The sequence below is a fragment of the Camelina sativa genome, chromosome 10, assembly GCF_000633955.1.
Source record: "Camelina sativa cultivar DH55 chromosome 10, Cs, whole genome shotgun sequence".
Lineage (NCBI taxonomy): Eukaryota > Viridiplantae > Streptophyta > Magnoliopsida > Brassicales > Brassicaceae > Camelina > Camelina sativa.
In genome coordinates this window covers 304249-324371 of record NC_025694.1, presented here as the reverse complement: position 1 = coordinate 324371, position 20123 = coordinate 304249, and the positions used below count along the sequence as shown (strand labels likewise).

Below are 20123 nucleotides of genomic sequence, written 5' to 3'. Positions count from 1 at the left end.
TTATTCGACTAAACAATGTTTTAGATTGGTAAAACGTGACTTAGTCTTCAAGCATAGTGGGTGACCATTACAGATAAAGTCGGTAATCTTTGGTTTTTTTTTTGCTTCTTCAGTTGAGGTAGATCACCTTCTAAGTAAACTGTTTTGAACAAAACCTAATATTATTACTAACAAAAAGTCTTCTATTATTTTTTATTTTTGTTGTGTTTGGTTCATTGAAATGTATAAAGTGTTCTCTTTCAGCAGAACATAGCAGCTTGTCTTTTTCTACGCATGTTTCATGTTTTGATCTCTTAGCTTTGGTTTGGTGAGATCAGATTTCTTGAATTTTGCCATTTATTTGTGTGTAGTGTTAGTTGGAAAATAAGTCTCCTTCTGTTTTTTTTTTCTCAATAGTATTCTGCTTTTGAAGTTCTTTCAGTAGTTTTGAAGTTATATTCTGCAATAAATATCCAAGGACTCCAATCTTAGAGGAACAACTGTTTCAGGAAAACAAAAGGTTTCACTGAAATCAAACCAATGTTGAGCTATTGGTAGCACTTGCTAAAGAAGAGCAGAAAGAGATGGAGAAGACACAGATGCCTGTTGCCCGAGAAGAGAAGATACTGGTTCTGGTGAGATTGAGGCCTCTTAACGAGAAGGAGATTGCAGCTAATGAAGCTGCGGATTGGGAATGCATCAATGATACCACCATATTGTACAGAAACACGTTGCGCGAAGGCTCAAACTTTCCTTCTGCATATTCATTTGGTAAGAAGAGCAATAGTGCTTTAACCTCTGTCTTACTTGAACTCCAAACTAATAGCTTACCTCCTGAGTCTGAAATCCATAATGAGATATAAGGACTTAATTCATACCTGGCTTTGACCTTTACTTTTTATTTGAAAAGATCTCACTGTTCATCCGTATGTTGACTCTGATTCCCATTTCCTGATTGATGTTTTTTTGGTGACAGATAGAGTCTACCGAGGTGAATGTCCCACCAGACAAATTTACGAAGATGGAACCAAGGAAATCGCTCTGTCGGTTGTCAAAGGAATCAATTGTAAGTTATCCTTTCCCGTTGTTTTGCTGATGCTCGCATTGATGAAGAAACGATATGCTAAGTTCTTGAATGACTGTAATGATTGACAGGTAGTATTTTTGCATATGGCCAGACGAGTAGCGGCAAGACATACACCATGTCTGGTATTACTGAGTTTGCTGTGGCTGACATATTTGACTATATATTTCAGGTACCGACCTCACTACAACAGATTCTTTTTTCCAACGTTAATGCTGGTTTGTATTTTTCTTATGCACTACTAATTGGATCTGGACGCTGCAGCATGAAGAAAGGGCGTTTGCTGTGAAATTTTCAGCTATAGAGATCTACAATGAGGCCATACGAGATCTGCTTAGCTCGGATGGTACATCACTGAGGCTACGAGACGATCCTGAGGTAAATGAATTCGTTTTCGTTACCGAGAGAGCTTTTAGTTTGTAAAGTTTTCTGACTCTCCTTGCTCTAATTTTTCTTATTAGAAAGGGACCGTTGTTGATAAAGCCACAGAGGAAACTCTGCGAGACTGGAACCATCTGAAGGAGCTTCTATCTATTTGTGAAGGTAAAACTCAAAAGTCGAAACTCACTTTTCCATTACTATGAAGTAGCCGATGATAGTAATGATGTTTTGCAAATGGTCTGAAACTCAGATTGTTCTTCAGAAAATGTTGTCTGAACTTACATGTTTCTTCACTTTTGTAGCACAGCGCAAGATTGGTGAAACCTCATTGAATGAGAGAAGTTCTAGATCTCATCAAATTATTAGACTGGTTAAAATTCTATCTATCACTGGATTTAACATACAAATTCTCTCACTCTTAGCTTGGCCCTTGATTGTCTCCTTAATCTTTAGACAGTCGAAAGCTCTGCTCGTGAGTTCTTAGGCAAAGAAAACTCCACTACCCTCATGGCGAGTGTGGTATGCTCTCATCTACAATGCTAAACATCCCTTAACGTTATGTTGGATCTTGAGGTTTTTGTTTCTCTAATAACCGTGTCCATGTTCATCTTCCTTTATATGCAGAATTTCATCGATCTAGCAGGAAGTGAGCGTGCATCACAGGCGATGTCAGCTGGTACAAGACTCAAGGAAGGCTGCCATATCAATCGAAGTCTGCTAACTCTTGGAACAGTGATCCGTAAACTTAGGTGTGTGAACAATACATCCTTTGAAGTACATGCTTAGTAGTTAAATTTTATTAATAGAACCACGCGTTTCTTACACTTGATCTAGTAAGGGAAGACAAGGGCACATCAACTTTAGAGACTCCAAGCTAACACGAATTCTACAACCATGCCTGGGAGGGAATGCAAGAACCGCAATTATCTGCACTCTGAGCCCAGCGAGGAGTCATGTAGAGCTAACGAGGAACACTCTCTTGTTTGCGTGCTGTGCAAAGGAAGTTACCACAAAGGCGCGGATCAATGTTGTTATGTCAGACAAGGCTCTGCTGAAGCAACTACAGCGTGAGCTTGCGAGGCTCGAGACCGAACTGAGAAACCCTGCCTCCTCACCTGCTTCAAACTGTGATTGTGCAATGACGGTGAGGAAGAAGGATCTTCAGATACAAAAGGTTTGTGAACATACACAAATTGCTTTCACAAGTATCATTTTTCAGGTTTGGTATGACATTGACTGGTTTTTGTAACTGTGGGGCGGGTTAATGCTGATTAAGAGTTCGTGTTATGCAGATGGAAAAGCAGATCACAGAGTTGAGAAAACAGAGGGATCTTGCTCAATCCCGGCTTGAAGATTTCATGAGAATGGTTGAACACAATGTGGCGTCAAAGGTATTGCCGGTTCTTCCCACAATCTCACTTCATGCAACAGATACTCAATTGTTCATCACATTTGTTCCTTAGATTTCTATGGCAATATACTAAACGGCTTGCTTATGTTTTTTCTCTGTCGTAAGCCTGGAACTCCGCATTTCGGCAACCACACAGACAAGTGGGAGGATGGTTCAGTATCAGAGACATCAGGCGTGGTTGATTCAGACAGAAGGAGTTACATATCAGATGGGATGTCGACACCCCTGTCAATATCAAGAGCTTATGTTCATTCTCACTCTGACGACGAGGATCTAGATGAAGAGTTGCCTAGGCGTTCTGAAGATCGATCAGAAGAATATTGCAGAGAAGTTCAATGCATTGAGACTGAGGAATCAGTCACTGTCTATAATAACAACATAGACGAGAGAGCAGAACCTGAAAACATTTTAGGCCGTGGTGAGGATGCTAACGGTGAAACGAGTGTAGGCCAGAACGTCAGGGTGAGAAGCTGGAACCGTAGTGAGACTGTACCAGGCATGAGCACTCCGCCAGAAAACCTCGGGACAGACTTCCTCGGAAGACCAGAGAGTTACAAGATTGCGTTTCCTGATTTAGGCTTCGGTTCTAGTGTGTCGAGGAATGATTCTATGTCTTCTTGCGCGAGCGATTCCACTGGGGCTCAGAGCATCAGAACGCCGTTGGGAGAAGAGGGAGGTATCACTACCATCCGTACTTTCGTTGAAGGGCTTAAGGAAATGGCTAAGCGTCAAGGCGAGGTAAGTTCAAAATCATATATACTGATTAATTCTTCTTTGTAGTTTATGATTCATTTTCATGTTTTGTTTATCAGGTCTTGACTGCTGAGGATTCTGGTAAAATTGGGAGGGACATTGGTCTGGACTCCATGGACAGAGAATTTGAGAGACAGCGGCAAGAGATTCTGGAACTATGGCAAACCTGTAACATCTCTTTGGTGCATAGAACATACTTTTACTTGCTCTTCAAAGGAGATGAGGCGGATTCTATCTACATCGGGGTAGAGCTAAGAAGACTTATGTTTATGAAAGATAGCTTCTCTCAGGGAAACCAAGCATTGGAGGAAGGAGGAGAAACCTTAACATTGGCCTCCAGGTTAGATTTTTTATTGGTGTTTGTACATAGCGTTTGGCATTTGTGGTTGCAGTTTTGTTTAAGTCCTACTCTTTTTTTTGTGGCGTTTGGTTTTGGTAAAGCCGGAAAGCGCTTCACAGGGAGAGAAAGATGCTGAGCAAGCTTGTGGGGAAAAGGTTTTCAGGAGAAGAGAGGAAAAGAATCTATCACAAGTTTGGGATTGCGGTTAACTCCAAACGCAGGCGGTTACAACTTGTGAACGAGCTCTGGAGCAATCCCAAAGACATGACGCAGGTTGTAGAAAGTGCAGATGTTGTAGCGAAGCTTGTGAGGTTCGCTGAGCAAGGCAGAGCCATGAAGGAGATGTTTGGTCTGACCTTTACACCTCCTTCGTTCTTGACAACTCGGAGATCGCATAGCTGGAGAAAAAGCATGCCTACACTTTTCTAACTTTTGCTTCGCCAATGACACTATGCTTTTGGGTTTCTTGTAGCAGAAGCCATCTTTTGTATATCTTCTTGGTTTCTTTGCGTTTTCTTTTGGATTTGAAACATACAATGTTGGAATTGATTGTTTATCTTCTAAATTCTGGTCTGTTTACCCGAAAAATTTGTCATAGACCTTAAATTTAATATAAAAATAACTTGTAAAGTGTAAACACATAATCAAATGGAAACATAATAAACAAATTCTCATATAGGTCTTGCTTTCTTTAAAGTGATGTCAGAGACAGATTTGTTGCATCTGTCATAAAAATAACTAAAGGCATCAAAGACGTTTACTTTCATCATTTAACCTAGGTTACAAATATCAACATTATATGAAGATGGAAGGATCCACACCCTTTCAACAGGTAGCAAATGAGGCGTATAGGATTCCAAAACAGTTTCTACAAGACATGGCGGAACCTTTCTTTTCCTAATCCCCAAATAAAGAGTAACAATGTCGTTTGCAAAGTGAAAGACCAAATACGAGCTAGTAGTATACTTGCAAAGTGTCGTTGTTACTCCAACCTTTTATGCTAGATCCTTCTCCCAAATAAGTTTAAAATCACAACAAAAGAACAGAAGAAGCAGCAGGGGACTCAATTAACAAATGAAGCACATATTCATAAGCTAATAGACACACAAGTGAGTACTAACAGGGCGCAAAAAGTTTATTTCAGTTTATCACAAGATCAGAGCACAACAGTTACACATTCCATAACATGAAAATTCCCACCAAGCACAACATTACACCACTCAACTTTACCCCAAATCTCTCCACCAGCTCGCCTTTCCACAGCGATCTCCGCACACCAAATCTCTGGTTTCTCTGTTTTCTGCAAGAAGAGAACCAATTTGCCACCGTTGAAACTTGCAGTTTTCGACCACTTACAAGCCTGAGGCAACACTCCTTCAAAACCTCTCACCACTCCCCAAGAGCTCTGCTTTGGATCATAAGCTCTCAAACAATTCTTAAGAACATCATAGTAATACAACACATCCTCTATCACACACGCACTCGACCACTCCTTAGAATGCAGAGCCACGTCTTTATCACAAACACCTTCATTGGGATCGTAAACGAAGCTATTGTAACAAGTCCTCATGTAAATCTTACCTCCTATAGCCACACTGCTGAACCATCTTTTCCCTTGCTCCCAATCTGGTCTCGACTTAAGAGACCACGTTTCGGCATCTGTATCGAACACCATAATGCTTCTTGACGGCGATTTCAGAGGAGAAAGCGTATCTGATCCTCCAATTATATAAATCTTCCGATCAATGAGCTCCGTGACGGAAATGGCAACGGCTTTGGGCATGTTAGCGAGAGACTGAGCCGCGTGAGTTCGACAATCGATAAGCGAAACGCTCGATGTGATCTTCCAATCGCAAAATCCACCCATCACAAAGATGTTAGGACCAAGGCCTACATAGCTTCCATGGAGTGGCATGGGAGGGAGAGAAGGGATATGTACCAAGCGATGATCGCCGGAGAGTGTTTCTCCTCCGTTAGGTTTCCGGCAAAGAGTAAACCAGTGGATATCAGAGGTTTGATCTTTGGAGATTGCGACGTAGAGACATTGTTCTGTGAATCCGAGGGAGGACCGTCTTGTGTAAAGCTCCGGAGACGCGACGAGGGATCGGAAACGCTTTGAAACTTGGGAGAGAGTTGGGTAATAGCATCTCGGGACACGGGCTACGATCTCGACGACGATTTCTTCAGGGATCAGCGAAATCAGACACGGCGGCTCCGGCGGTTGCTTCTTCGGTGCCCTAATTTGGGAAGACATTTTCAGATTTTAATTATTATTTTACCCAATCAATCGGCCAAGGCAGACACAAAACCCTAAAATTTGTAACGGCTTTAAGGGGAATGAGAACATACAAGATACGATGATCGGATTTTGACTTTATATTTATGATGAAAGCAAACAAATGAGAGAGAGAGAGAGAGAGAGAGAGAGAGAGAGAGAGAGAGAGAGAGAGAGAATATTTCAAAGAGAGCTTTTTTCAAACCAAATCAAAGACGACGGTTCGGTTCATCTCGTTATTAAGACAACACACATTTGGCTTCTCTACTAGCTAAACAGCGCAGCGTTTTTTGTAAGTTTTACAAACATGCATTCTTCTTCTGCCTCGGATTCAAGTGAAGCTAAACTTGTAAGCTTCCTTCAATTCGGACCGTGTTCACGTCTATCTTTTAGACACTGTATGTAATGTACATTGCGTATCGGTGCTCCATGTCCCTGTTCTGGATTGAAAAAGAATATATGGGCTTCGGCTGCTTAAGGTTTATCTACTTTTTTATGAGAAACTTTGTTTTATTTTGATTTTCAAAATAAGACCAACCTTTTCAACAACTCAACCGATTTTGCTGTATATGATATGCTTTTTTGATTAATTCAAATCAACTGAATTATTTCTATCCACGAGTAATTTGTAAGTAAAAGAGACATGTTAATGATAGAGAGCAACAAAAAAATATACTCCGAAGAAAATTTCATAAACAAGATGAATCGAGTTTTCTGGTATTTATTTGAAAATGACAAAAGATATAAATAGAGGGGTGTCTCCCACAGTTATCTTACTGGGAACATAAGGAATCCGTCACGGTCTCATTACAAACATAACAGAATAATGGAAACGAACACTTTTGATGATGTGTGGTTTTTGTTTCGAGCAGGCACGTTCTTCAGAAAAAAAAAACATGCTACAAGGAGCAAAACCATTGTGTCTCTACTAACCTGACAAATAATATAAAGAAGATCCCGGCTCCATGAACAGACCGGCGAAAAGGGAAAGAAAGAATCATGCGGAGTTCAAGAACCGGCGTTCTCTTCTCATTCGGCTCTGGACTGACCAGCTCGGGAGGACAAAATGATCCCCACGATAAGACCGTATAGAGCCAGAGCTTCAGCGAAAATAAGGATAAGAATCATACCAACGAAAAGCTTTGGCTGTTGAGCATTGGCCCTGTCATCAACCAACAAAGTTGCTTGTCAGACGGATATATGAAGGAATAGACACTCACACACACACACATACTTAAAGATGCTAGACATATCAAATACGCCACTGGCCTAGAGAACCAATAACATAGTGAGAAATCTCACAAAAAGCATGTAATGAACTGACAGATATTTCCTTCTTTATTATCTAGGACACCAGAAAATGAAACTGAATTTGTGACACCAAACTCAATTTATCCTGGTTCTAAATGATTGAGTCTTTTTTTAGCAAATGAGAATGTACAAAGAAAGACGTAGAGGATCATACCTGACACCAGCATCACCAACAATACCAATGGCCATTCCAGCAGAAAGACCAGCAAGCCCACAAGCAAGACCAGAAGAAAGATGGGCATATCCGTCGAAGAGGTAGTAAGATTTAGCCTTGGGGTTAATCCCGGTACTGATGATAACAGCAATGATCAAACCGTAGATACCCAACACTCCAGCCATAACAACAGGGACAATAGACTTCATCACCAACTCGGGCCTCATGACACCCATAGATGCCACACCGACACCACTCTTTGCTGTACCATATGCAGCTCCCATGCCTAGTTAAACAGTAAACTCCACCACGTCAGGCAAATCACACACAAAGATACACACTCTTTAAGATCGATCACTATGCTTTAGACTAGTAAATCAGCACCCCCTTTGATCTGAAGAAGAATTATTATATAACTGACAAGGATGAAAGCAACTAAACTATTTTGATAGTAAATAAGTAAATGTTTTACTTCACCAATTCATCACAAAGCCTGATAGATCCTATGATAATTTCGCTGCAAAGAAACAGATCTAGCAATGATTCTAGGAATCTGATCTGCTGGTGATAAAACTAGAATTTTCTAAGCGGAGAGACGAATATAGTTCAATGAGTAGTATCGCTGCTAAGGCAAATCAAACCCAGGGNGGGGGGGGGGGGGGGGAATAAAGGTCTTAGTATATCAATTTCATAGCAATTACATAAGAAATATAATCAGGAACAAAGCAGATCGGTGAACTATTCAAGGCCGATCTAAAACGCAAAAGCAACTTTGAGAGAGCAACAAACACAAACGAGATCAGCGAAGATAAAGAGAGAGTAAGGAGGAAATTACAGGAGAAGACGAGCGCGGCAGCAGCGCCAAGGAAGCCGAAGAAAGGAGCGGTCTCATCGCCACTAAAGGTAGACATCTCAGGCGATTATGGATCTTGAGATCTTCGTTCGTTGGGAAGGGCTCGACGATGGAATCTGATCTCCTCAGAACTCAGATCTCTCTCTCCGTTGAATTTACTATAAGGATCGAGTTTCCGAAAGGCTAATCTGATTGATTGATATATATATATATATATATATATATATTACAACAACGAAGCGCACACGTCGGGATCTCAATCCGGGTTTGACCCGTATTCGACCCGTATTATTATTTGGGCCATCATTCGGGCCCACACTACATACTAATTTCGAACAGAAACGTCACTGCAGTGAACGAGTCAGTAAAGTCTTAATAAGACGAAAGTAACCTTGTCATTTGTGTTTTTGCGTATTGCAATTACCACAAGGGTATATTAGTAAAATACACGATGAGTATTTGTGGCTCATCTCTCGTCTCCCTCCATTGAGATAGATATTTCTCAATTTCCGTTTCTCGTTTGTCTTAACGTGAGTGTTCTCCACCATCTTTTGTTTCTTTCGTTCTTGATCCACCGGTTAATTTTTGAAGTTTTCTCTATGGTTTCTCTCTTCCCCCTAAATTAATATGTTCGGTTCTTCTGCTCATTCGTAGCTTCAACTTGAAACTCCAACTCTAATTACTACTGATGATCTATATATCTGCCAGCTTATAATCTTATTTGCTTCATCGTCTTGGTTAGATTATAGATGGGTATTACACGCTGATGGAGAGCCAGCCTTACTTTGGCTACGATGCGATTTCTTGATTTGTTTTGATGAAATTGTAATGTTTAGTTAGGGATTTCAATCTGCCCCAGAGACCATTGAAATTTTTCCTTTCACACTCAATACAGGAGATTGTGGAAACCTTTTTTTTGGCGTAAGTAAAGATAGATTATAATCTTTGTATCGTTTTGGTGGGTTTAATGATGTTCAATGAAAGTCGGAATTCAAATAAAGGCTCAGATAAATTAATCACAAATGTCTTTGATCATTTTGGCCACTGCAGTGTTCTGTTTCTTTTCCAAGTAAGCAAGATGGAAAGTGTTGGGCAATATGAAAATGGGCGGTTCAAGCCCGATCACTACAAAGGTACACAGTCTGTGGTAAGATAAAAAAACACTTGAATCACATCACAATATAAACTTTCTTTTATTAACTTTGAATGAAAGCTAAGCACAAACTCTGTGTGTATAGTGGAATATGACGCCTCAGCATCAGATAAAGGAGCAACACAATGCATTGGTGATGAATAGGAAGATCATGTCTATTCTTGCTGAGAAGGACGCTGCCGTCAAGGAAAAGAACGAAGCGGTAGCAGCTAAGAAGGAAGCATTAGCCGCTCGTGATGAAGCGCTTGAGCAGCGGGACAAAGCTCTCTCTGAAAGAGATAATGCCATCATGGAGAGAGAAAGTGCGTTAAAATGCTCTTCAATACCGTGAAAACAATCTCAACTACATTTTGTCTTGTGCCAACCGTGGTGGTTCCCAAACTGAAGAAGAAAGCCACTTACCATCCCTTTCCCCTATATCAACTGTTCCACCTGAAGCAGCCAACACGAGACCGACCAAAAGGAAGAAAGAGGCAAGCAGGGAGCACGATCAAAGGCAAAGAGAGTGGGCGATGATCTGAACCGTCAAGCTGCGTCTCCGGGAATGAAAAGCAGAAAAGATTGGGACAGTAACGATGTCGGATTAAACCTAGTCACATACGATGAGGCGACAATGCCAGTGCCCATGTGCACTTGCACTGGGACTGCTCGTCAGTGTTACAAATGGGGACATGGCGGGTGGCAATCATCTTGCTGCACAACCACTTTGTCTCAGTATCCGCTCCCTCAGATGCCAAACAAGCGGCATTCTCGAATAGGCGGTAGGAAAAATGAGCGGAGGTGTCTTCTCTAGGTTACTTAGCCGTTTAGCTGGCCAAGGGCACGATCTTTCTTCTCTGGTTGATCTCAAGGACTACTGGGCTAGGCACGGCACCAACCGCTACATCACTATCAAGTAGCCTAAATATATGGGCCAGTCAGTAGCCACTATACAGTATATCAAGTATTGCTCTCTCTCTTCATCATCGCTTTTGCCTTCTGTCGTTTTAGTTTTAACAATTAGGATCAAAGGTCGAATGAAAGAATGAAGCTAGGCAGGGTCGTTACTGTGTTTTATTGTCCATATTTCCCTTAATGCAAATGTTTAGTAGTACTGTTTTGACTTGGTTCGATGTTTCTTGTAATTAATAAATATAGTTGAATTATCTTTTTCTTTTTTAAATTACAATTTTGAAATATCAAAACCTCAACAATTATGTCGCAAAATCTTAACAACTTTAACAACGAAATAGGGAAAACAAATGTATATTAGTAGTAAAACAAAAAAAAAAAGCTTGAACGACTTTACTCACATCTCTCTCACAGTTTCACTCAAAAGAAAAAGAAAGGACATGGTCCAAATGCCAAAGAAGACCGCCAGTAGTCCACCAAAGCGGTGGCTCGAACGCATCAAAACATTCTTTGATGTTCCTAACCGGAGAATTGCTAGAATTCTATTTATAAGCAGTTTTGCAACATTCTTCTCGGGGATTGCTTTTGCTTTTGAATGGACATTTCACGGCAAGAATCATAGGGGATTCCAGTGGATCATCTACTACGCCTTGTCTTTGATCATTCTACCTATTATCCTCTGGGTCGGTCTCGGTATCACCATGATTGTTACGTCAAGCCACCACGGGTCAACGCAAGTTGCTAGCGTAGCAGTTGAAGAGGAAGAGTGTGTCAACAACAACAACAGTTCTGCCGGGAAGAGTGGAAATGAAGAAAGTAAAGAAAACAACTGTGAGAGGTTGGCGATTGTGGTTGATGATATGGATCGAGAAAAGTGCAACGGGAAGGTACTTGAGAATAAGACCTCAAACTCAAAGCTAAAACGCACAGTTTCATTCCCAATGCATAGTCAAGTGCGATCATGTCGGACCAGGTGAGTCTTCTCTCCGATTCGCAGCCATCAATCCATCTTCCAAAAGTTAAAGAAACAAAAAAATTTCTTCTTATTAGAATTGTCCTTATTGTTATCGGCCGCATCAATTAGCTGATTGTTGTGTCATGTTTCATTTGAATAATAATAATAACAATAATAATGCAATACTAAATTGTTACACCGGTCTGAGTTGGCCTGGGGTTTCGGGTATTCGGTTCGGTTCCGGATATATCCATTCGGTTTCGGGTATTTCGGATATAGAATTTTAGGATCCATTCGGTTAATTTACTATTTCGGTTCGGGTTCGCTTCGGTTTCGGTTATTTTCGGTTCGGTTCCGGATATCCATAATAATATAAAATTTTAAAAAATTGTAAAATTTGAATAAAAATGGGATAAATTTTTGACAATATTGAAAATATTTTAACATTTTGGTCTAAATTTATATGATATCGGTTCAGTTCGGGTTTTAGTATTTTTAGTTTAGACGTTGTACCCTTATTAATTAGAAATGCGTTTACTAACTAAAAAGTCTTGGTGGTGTAGTGGTTTCATTCACTCCTCTAACACCGAGAATTGTGCAGTTCGAACCACCGCAACAACAGTTTTAATGTTAGTTTTGTTTAATTCGGGTACATTCGGGTAACCGAAAAAATATCGGTTCGGTTCGGTTCCTAACCGATATCCATGGATATCTAAAACACTATCCATTCGGTTATTACTCTCTAACCGAATTCATTTCGGTTCGGGTTCGGTCCATTCGGTTTGGTTAATCTGCCCAGGACTGCCGAGTGAGGAAAGAATAATAAATAATGTGAAAATTCGATTCTCGTTCGATAGATAAGGACCGGACTGGACCGCTCTCTATAATCACAGATTCGCCACGTGTCAACGGTGGTGAGTCCACCAAATGCAATAATGAGGGATAATATAACTGGGTCTAACGGATGTACAAGAAACCACGTGGGTTCGATCGGCGGAGTTGTCGCCAAGTTTCGTTTTGTTTTCAGTTTTGAAGAAGATAAGCTATAACTTGTGGGGTCCGCCTGCTTCTCGACTTATACTACATTTATACTTTTTTTTTTTTTTTTTTTTCAAAACCTACAAATTAAATTTTTCTTGTGCGACTACTTCAAAGTTTATGTGTGGTTAATTTGTTGTTAAAATTTAATTAACCAGTTACTTTTTCTTCTGTTTTTTTACTTGTTCAAAAAAAAAAACTTATTCAAATAGAAATCATTATATTAGGTGAACTGAATCTCCTTATTCAATGATTTTTGTTATCCTGAAACCAAAAAAAGAAATGTTTAGTTTTACCAAAAGAGTATATTTTTATATTCGTTTTATTGGAAAAGGGTAATATTCCAAACTTTTTTTTTATTTTGTTAAAAATATATTCCAAACTTTGGATGCATGTAAGCATGTGCGACCAATTTGATGGTTATGTACGATGTATCATTTGCATTTGCCAAGAAATTATAAATTAGGATACACATACCTAATAAAATATGTGTTTAGCGGCATTTCTCATAATATATATATATATATATATATATATATATATATATATATTAAAATTACGTGAAGAAATCAATAAATGAATTTCTCTCAAGCAAAAAAAAAAATTACACAATGCAGGCATAACACTGTTTAGCTATCGTATTGGTTCTGTAAGAAAAAAATATAATATATATATATATATATATATATATATTATTCGCCGATCAAGAACACTACTGCCCCTAGGCCCCCCACTGTAATAGTAATCCGATAAATAATCCGATGAATTTATTAATTTATAGGTTTTTAAACGCCAAAAGATCGGAGAAAACCATGCCAACAATACACATTCTTTTATACCAAATATTGCGTTTTGGAATATTAGCTGGTGTTGCCAATCCTTCTAACAGAGATTCACACGTATTTATACTATCGATTCGAAGCCCTTAAAAGCTTCGTTAGATGCTGACACGTACGCATTAGACCGTGCAAACTGTCTACCCGTTTCAAATGCTGTGTTTGAAAATTTATAACCTGTCATGCAAGACCCATATGGGATCATAAGCTCGGATCATTCGTTGTTCTATGCAAGCCTTCAATCATCGCCAGGTTCTTATAGCCCAACATTTCCGCATTCTGGAAGACCATAGCGACAAGACCGTTCAGGTCAAGGATGAACGTTGTAGGGTCAGAGGCAGTGGCAGAGCTAGGAAATTAGTTTACTAGGGTCAAAATAAATTTTAAGGTGTCAATTATGTTGTTAAATTTTTTTATAAGGGTCAATTGTACTATTTTATCAGGGTCAATTTGATTTTTTCTTTAAAAATTTAACCAGTTTTAAAAATTCACCAGAGTCATTTGACCCATATGATCTTATATTGGCTCCGCCCATGGTCAGAGGTTAGCCATGGGATACAGAAGTGCTTGTAAAGTAATGGTTGTGAACAGAGTTGGTCAAGTAATGCTTTTGTGATTTTGTCACTAGGTGAAAAAGATGAAGACGAAGACAAAGTGAAAAAGATGAAGACGAAGACAAAAGGGTGATTGATAGAATAAGGAGAAGAGCAAGAATTGAAAATACATTACTTCTCACACCAGAAACGGCCATTTTCGTGAGTGTTGAGTTGAAGAATAGTTATGTTTTATTTTATCTTAGATGTAAAAGTTTTTATATAAGAAATTTTTCTCTCTATATATTTAGGATGTCCACATTATAAAGAAAGAAATTAAATCACCTTAATTAAGTAACAAATTTTACATTTTTGGGGAATTTTGATAAAATAGCTAAAAGACATTTATAGTAAAAAATATAAATTAGCCTAGTTTTTCTTAAATTTAATATTGTACCTAAATCTTATATAATAAAGTAAGGTTATCTTTTGACAAACTCTAAAAAGTTGTCATTTTGTATATGTCTTTTAAAGAAATATATATATATATATATATGTACATATTCATACATATATATATATATATATTTATAATTTGCTTTGCTTGAAATTCCTATCATATATTATTAATTATAGTAACTATCTATATTTAAAAAGTAATAAATGTATTTATTTATGAACCTTCTCACATATTTTATTAAATTTCATATTTTATCACATATTTTGTAACTCTCATATTAATATGATTAGATTGAAATTCCTATCATATATATATAGTTATATTAACTAAAAATAATTATACTTAAAAAACTAATAAATGTATTGTTGGTCAACCATCTCACATATTTTAGTAAATTTCATATTCGATCATATATTTTGTAATTCTCCTATTAATAATCATATACATGAGGTTTTGATATGTATAGAACAATGGATGAAACAAAATATTAAAATCGAATCAAAGGTGCTTATGAATACACAAATACTTGATGAATTCGAATATGAAGATAAACTTGAGAAAGGTGTGTCTTTGTTCTTTATTATTTTTATATATTATTTTACTTAATGTTAATAATTTGTGTTTATTCATTATGTTTATAGAGTATGCAACCCCAACATCACAAGAAAAGTAAGACTGTTTGCAAGTTCTCTAATCTCCGTTACAAGGTAAATTAGTTTTCATTTTATATGTCAATTTTCATATCTTAGTTTAGATAGATTATATGAGTATCATTTCATGTTTGAGGAAGTCAAAAACTTTTGGTTTATGACTGTTTGCATTTTTAAACTGTAGGTGACTCATTCCCAAGATATTGAAAAGGAGTACAATTTGGATTTTTTTACCATCCAAGTTTCAATCATTTGGTCTAATATTTTTAATGTGTATGTTTTATGGATTGTCAAGTACGTGATTAAATTTATTGATTTACATTATAATTTGATATAATATCCTCATTTATTGTATTTTTTATGTTTTTCTAAATCATTTTTCCACATACTTTTTTAAAGAACAAAAATTGTCTCATTATACAACACAGGGTAAATCCTATAATGCAAACCTATGATGATTTACATGTTAATAATTTTAAAAGATACTCAATTCTAAATCGATAATAAATTAAATTATTATGGACAGAGTCAAATGGCGGGATAAATTTTGGTCAACTGGTAAATATAAATTTAATGTATCGCTAATTTTTTTTGTTACAATATGGATAATTGTTAAAATTACGATTATGTAAAAAAAAACTATCTAGTGGTATACTACGGTCAAATCCTAAAATTTTAACAATCAAAATATAATTATATAAACTTAAACATTAAAAGAATATATACTGTATTTATATAACTTAAACTTTTTGAAAAATTAGTTAAAAATGGTGTCGCGGTATACCACAAATTAAAATCTAATTGATTTCTTTTTCAAAACATGCAACCTAGTTTCGATTAATATATACTACTCCGTAGATAGACGTTGTTCGGTTTCTGTTAATTAATTGTAACACGACCATTTTATTAAAAATGACTACGACTTAATCCACGTGATTTACACCCTTAATTACGTCTTTCAGTTATCCATTTTACACGCAGATTAATGACTATCTTTTGTGACAATAAATGTTTTTATATATCTTGAACATTTTTATGTCAAATCTAGTACTTATTATATACTCGTAGTTATTATTTGAAATTGAATCAACCTTACCGAATTGTAGGAATTCCATTCAGAATATTATAATAGTGTTAAATTTCGCTTACAATAAACAAAAACTACTTTTAGTTATATTTAAAAAATCAGCTAATATGTAATACTATACTCGACGTAAAAAATTCATCCCTTGATTAATATGCTACTATATATGGAATAAATATGTGAAAGAAGTTGTAGATATTATTAATTTTTAGTGATTTGTTTAGTTCATCATAAATCGGTAATCGCTATTAAAATAAAAATAATATCAATAAAATAATATGTTCTGATCCTTGACTCCAAGATATAAATAGTGTTCGACTCAAAACTTTTGGGTTTATGGCTCGTCTTATTTTTTTAGTTGACGGTAAGACTATTGAGTTGTATATATCCACGATAGTTCATGTTTAACTTTATAACTAATAAACATACAATGCCGAATAAAATATGATAATCTTTAGAATCAAATAATGAGATGTAAGATATAATGGAGGGAGGTGGTTATAAGAGTCAATAATATTTGTTGTGTGGTGGGGCTCATGTAATTAAAGGCAAATGAATATATAATTATATTGATAGGTGAAATTTTTTTAGATCTTAAAATTTTGTTGAGGAAGACGAGATTTTAACCCGCGGTACACCGCATAATTATATTTTTAAAATTGAAAATTATGTTATATTTGTCTGTTATTTTGTGGTTGTTTATTAATTTTGACCTTGTATAATTATAAAAAGTTATTGGATTTATCATGTAGTTTACCATGAAACAAATTTTTTCTTTTATAACAATTTTTTATAATTTTAAATAAAATGATTATTTTTATGTTTTTAATATAGATGTTATAATGTGTATCTAGGTTGTAATCCGCAGTATACCGCATTTTTTATATATAAAATAATATAGAAATATGTGGGAAGTATAGATAATTTTATTGTTTAGATGTAAATACAAATTACTTGTTTTCATTTGGAATTTAATCAGTTAAAATTAGTTGTTGCAAAAGTAAACAGATCATATTACTATATATAACAACACTATGTAGTGCAAATATAAATGTGGATAGAGTATGTAAGTGAATAAATTCCAAACTCATATGCCAATAATATAATTTATGAAATTAGTTAATAATTAATTTATGGAAGATTATTTCCCAAGAACTAAAGTCAATTATAAAAAGAAATAAAAACTTCAAACCATGAAACCAAAAATCAATTAGAAACTGCAAAATATTTGATATGTACATTTTTAACATAAAAGAAATATATATAAACATATGGAAATAATTTGTATTACCAAAAAAAAAGTAGGTTCCCTTTGAAACATCCGCCGAATGAAAAAAAAAAATCAGAAAGGAAAGTCTCTCTATATCCAAATCAACGATTTCTTTCATCGTTTCGTTCGACTCTTACCTCTGGTCGATTTCCAAATCGCTTACCTCATGCAAAATTTTATCAGTTTGTATAGATACCAAAAAATTCTTCATCCAAATTTTGTAAATTAATCTTGAGAGTCAATATAGAGCCTCTGTAACAAAGGTAAATAACTTCGAATCTTCTTTCACTTTATGGTGTTTGTGTTTGTGAGATTCAAGACCATGATAAGTTTCCCCTTTTCAATCGTTGTTTGATTTTTTGTTTCTCCTGGGAAATAGCGTGAAGTCCATAATCACTTTCAAAATCAAAACAGTATGTTGGCTCATTTTGTACTTTATAAAGTAAATAATCATTTATTTGCTTTGAAATAATCGCAGGTTGATAAAAACGAACTTCATTGTATCATACTTTTAACATGAAAAAATCATAGGTACTTTACTCCGTAGTTNGCCGAAAAAAAAAAAAAAAAAAAAAAAAAAAAAACTTTACTCCGTAGATTAGCTTATGTTCTTAAACATGTGGAATACGCACAATCATTAAACCTTTTTGTCATCTTTCCTTTAGAACTGAGAATGAGAGTTAACGAAAAACATCCTTTATAAGAAAATATAATAGCCATTAAAAAGAAACTTATTCAGCCTTGTGTCGTCTTCTTGATAGTCTTTTGTTTTGGAGCCTGTAAATTCAAATCAAGAGACAAATTATAATAGTTAAATAGGATATACGAATAAGCCAAACCTTTAGTCTAGATGCTTATATTGTGTGACATGACCATTACAATGCTTTATCTTGAATCTGCGACAGTTATAAACAAAAGTAAATGAGTACAGATTGTTTAAGAAACAAAACAGTTGATAGGAACTAAGCTTTTGGTTTTGGTGTTGTTATGAGCTACGGTGAAAGAGAACTATTTATAGTGTGCTTAGAAATAAGCTTCCTGAGCGAGTAGATAATATCTTTGGAAATATCACAATTTTGGAAGGTGAGTAAATTTTTGTTAGGAGCTTATGGAATATGTTAGGATAGAATTATGGTTTATAAGATATTATTGCGTGATTTACTGTGTTTTAGTTAATGGGTCGTAAATAAAATTTGAAAGGAAAGCTGCAAAATTAATTAGTATAAATCGTTAAGATATTTTTGTTTCTATATCGGAAAATAATTGAATGTTGTTTTATTGTTTGCAGAATAATCAAATCTCAAAAGTCAAAAGATTGAAAATGAAACTCTCAAGTGGATAGAAGAATGAATATAAATTATTTATAAATTAATAATAAATAATAATGGCATACCTGTAAATATGTTGGAAGTCCAAGTCTTCTATGCTAAAATTGCTGTGAAAATGTTAATATAGATGGTAAAATTAATATCATGGCTACCACCACCGTCAGACCATTTTTGCAAAAAAAAATTTTTTGCTACATAGCCTCTATGTTGATCACTAAATTTGTAAGCAAAATAATATAATGTGGTATCTAGATTGTAAACAAATGGAAATTTTTAAAAGCTATGAGATCTGTTTTTTAATACTACTAGAAAACAAAATCCATCATAAAAAGGAACATTTAATCTACAACTACACATCCAACAATATTGGGAAACTTTATCGTTGGGATAAAAAGTTTCTTCTGATATTAGTTTCCTGAGAAAGAGGATCAGAATAAATGTAATTAATACACATATATATGATTAACAACGTGATTAATCGCCAAAAAAAAAAAATCAAAAAATCAAAAACTATATGTCGTCGTATGTACTTGTACAAATTAAACGTTGCAGCATGAGATCAACACAGACGGATCTCTAAAACTCCTAAACTAAAACATTTATTGGAATTTGAAGAAGAGACTTGGTGTAGTAGACAGAGGAATCGGGAACAAATCTTTTCAATATGGCGGTCCATTACATAATATTTTAACGGATCATATATAAAAGAAGGAAGAGGTATTATATACAAAGAATGGCTTTTATATTGTACACATGACATAACGAGGACAGAATCTTTCGTCTAGCAAAACAATGTCAAATGTGGTCGGGGGATACAAATTGAATCCAAATCCATATTCCAAATCAACAAAAGAAAAGAAAAAAAAATCTTTAAAAGGATTTTAACTTCCATTTATTCATAAAAATATCATTCCCTGAGACTAAACAATATATTAAGTAGGTTTCGATATGAATCCGAAAATAGCCGTTTATAATGCAATGTAATCAATCGTGGAAAATACATGTACTTGAAGAATGTTTAGGGTGCGTGTATTAATTTTCAATATATATGTTAAAGATTCATTTACCATATCGAATATATATATATATATACGAAACGCATTAGTCAAAAAAAAAAAAAAAAGGATTTGAAGTAAACGGCATCAAATAAGATAATACTAGTAGTACATTTGATAAACTTTTAGGATAGAATTGCATTAAATAGAAAGTATTGGGGAGGGATTGTGGTTAAAATTCACGCGTTTTGTTGGGTGTTTCTCTCTCTTCCTTCTCATGAAATCCGTGTCTATTTTTTTTATCTTTGTTAAGTTTTTTTTTGTTTTCTATAGACTCTTTCTTTTTCTCTTGCTCGGCTCGTGCCAACAAAAAAAAAAAAAAAAAAAAA

At 35.6% G+C, this 20123-nt stretch overlaps 5 protein-coding genes, 1 long non-coding RNA gene and 1 pseudogene across 6 annotated transcripts in view; 4 read left to right on the top strand and 3 right to left on the bottom strand.

Moving 5' to 3' along the window:
• The window catches only part of LOC104719910 (kinesin-like protein KIN-7F), a 1936-nt gene extending 1814 nt beyond the window's left edge, over positions 1-122 (top strand). Inside the window, exon 5 of the mRNA XM_019230633.1 lies at positions 114-122. Within this exon, the coding sequence (XP_019086178.1) occupies positions 114-122 (9 nt within the window). The remainder of the gene's footprint in view (positions 1-113) is intronic.
• On the top strand, positions 141-4578 carry LOC104716172 (kinesin-like protein KIN-7F). The gene is made up of 13 exons (XM_010433541.2): positions 141-750; positions 956-1045; positions 1135-1235; positions 1328-1441; positions 1525-1606; positions 1747-1814; positions 1898-1963; positions 2069-2193; positions 2279-2618; positions 2737-2835; positions 2961-3593; positions 3668-3948; positions 4050-4578. Exons 1-13 carry the CDS (start codon positions 564-566, stop codon positions 4375-4377), a joined length of 2514 nt encoding a protein of 837 aa, XP_010431843.1. The 5' UTR covers positions 141-563; the 3' UTR covers positions 4378-4578.
• Positions 4988-6390, bottom strand: LOC104716171 (F-box/kelch-repeat protein At4g38940-like). The gene has a single exon (XM_019231232.1). It carries the CDS (start codon positions 6200-6202, stop codon positions 5105-5107), a length of 1098 nt encoding a protein of 365 aa, XP_019086777.1. The 5' UTR covers positions 6203-6390; the 3' UTR covers positions 4988-5104.
• Positions 6897-8736, bottom strand: LOC104716170 (V-type proton ATPase subunit c1). The gene is made up of 3 exons (XM_010433539.2): positions 8524-8736; positions 7689-7974; positions 6897-7385 (listed from the first exon to the last, which is right to left on the bottom strand). Exons 1-3 carry the CDS (start codon positions 8597-8599, stop codon positions 7253-7255), a joined length of 495 nt encoding a protein of 164 aa, XP_010431841.1. The 5' UTR covers positions 8600-8736; the 3' UTR covers positions 6897-7252.
• LOC104716169 lies at positions 9049-10819 on the top strand (annotated as a pseudogene).
• Positions 10949-11673, top strand: LOC109126957. The gene has a single exon (XM_019230955.1). The coding sequence runs from the start codon at positions 11026-11028 to the stop codon at positions 11560-11562; it is 537 nt and encodes a 178-aa protein (XP_019086500.1). The 5' UTR covers positions 10949-11025; the 3' UTR covers positions 11563-11673.
• LOC109127037 lies at positions 18049-18692 on the bottom strand. The gene is made up of 2 exons (XR_002033727.1): positions 18291-18692; positions 18049-18188 (listed from the first exon to the last, which is right to left on the bottom strand). It is a non-coding gene; the product is annotated as an uncharacterized LOC109127037 (long non-coding RNA).

Coding starts and splice junctions, on each gene's coding strand:
- LOC104716170 (XM_010433539.2), bottom strand. CDS start 8,599: ATGTCTACCTTTAGTGGCGATGAGACCGCTCCTTTCTTCGGCTTCCTT. Junction 7,975..8,523: donor TGCCGCGCTCGTCTTCTCCT/GTAATTTCCTCC, acceptor CTGTTTAACTAG/GCATGGGAGCTGCATATGGT. Junction 7,386..7,688: donor GTTGGTGATGCTGGTGTCAG/GTATGATCCTCT, acceptor GGTTGATGACAG/GGCCAATGCTCAACAGCCAA.
- LOC104716171 (XM_019231232.1), bottom strand. CDS start 6,202: ATGTCTTCCCAAATTAGGGCACCGAAGAAGCAACCGCCGGAGCCGCCG.
- LOC104716172 (XM_010433541.2), top strand. CDS start 564: ATGGAGAAGACACAGATGCCTGTTGCCCGAGAAGAGAAGATACTGGTT. Junction 751..955: donor TCCTTCTGCATATTCATTTG/GTAAGAAGAGCA, acceptor TTTTGGTGACAG/ATAGAGTCTACCGAGGTGAA. Junction 1,607..1,746: donor GCTTCTATCTATTTGTGAAG/GTAAAACTCAAA, acceptor TCACTTTTGTAG/CACAGCGCAAGATTGGTGAA.
- LOC109126957 (XM_019230955.1), top strand. CDS start 11,026: ATGGTCCAAATGCCAAAGAAGACCGCCAGTAGTCCACCAAAGCGGTGG.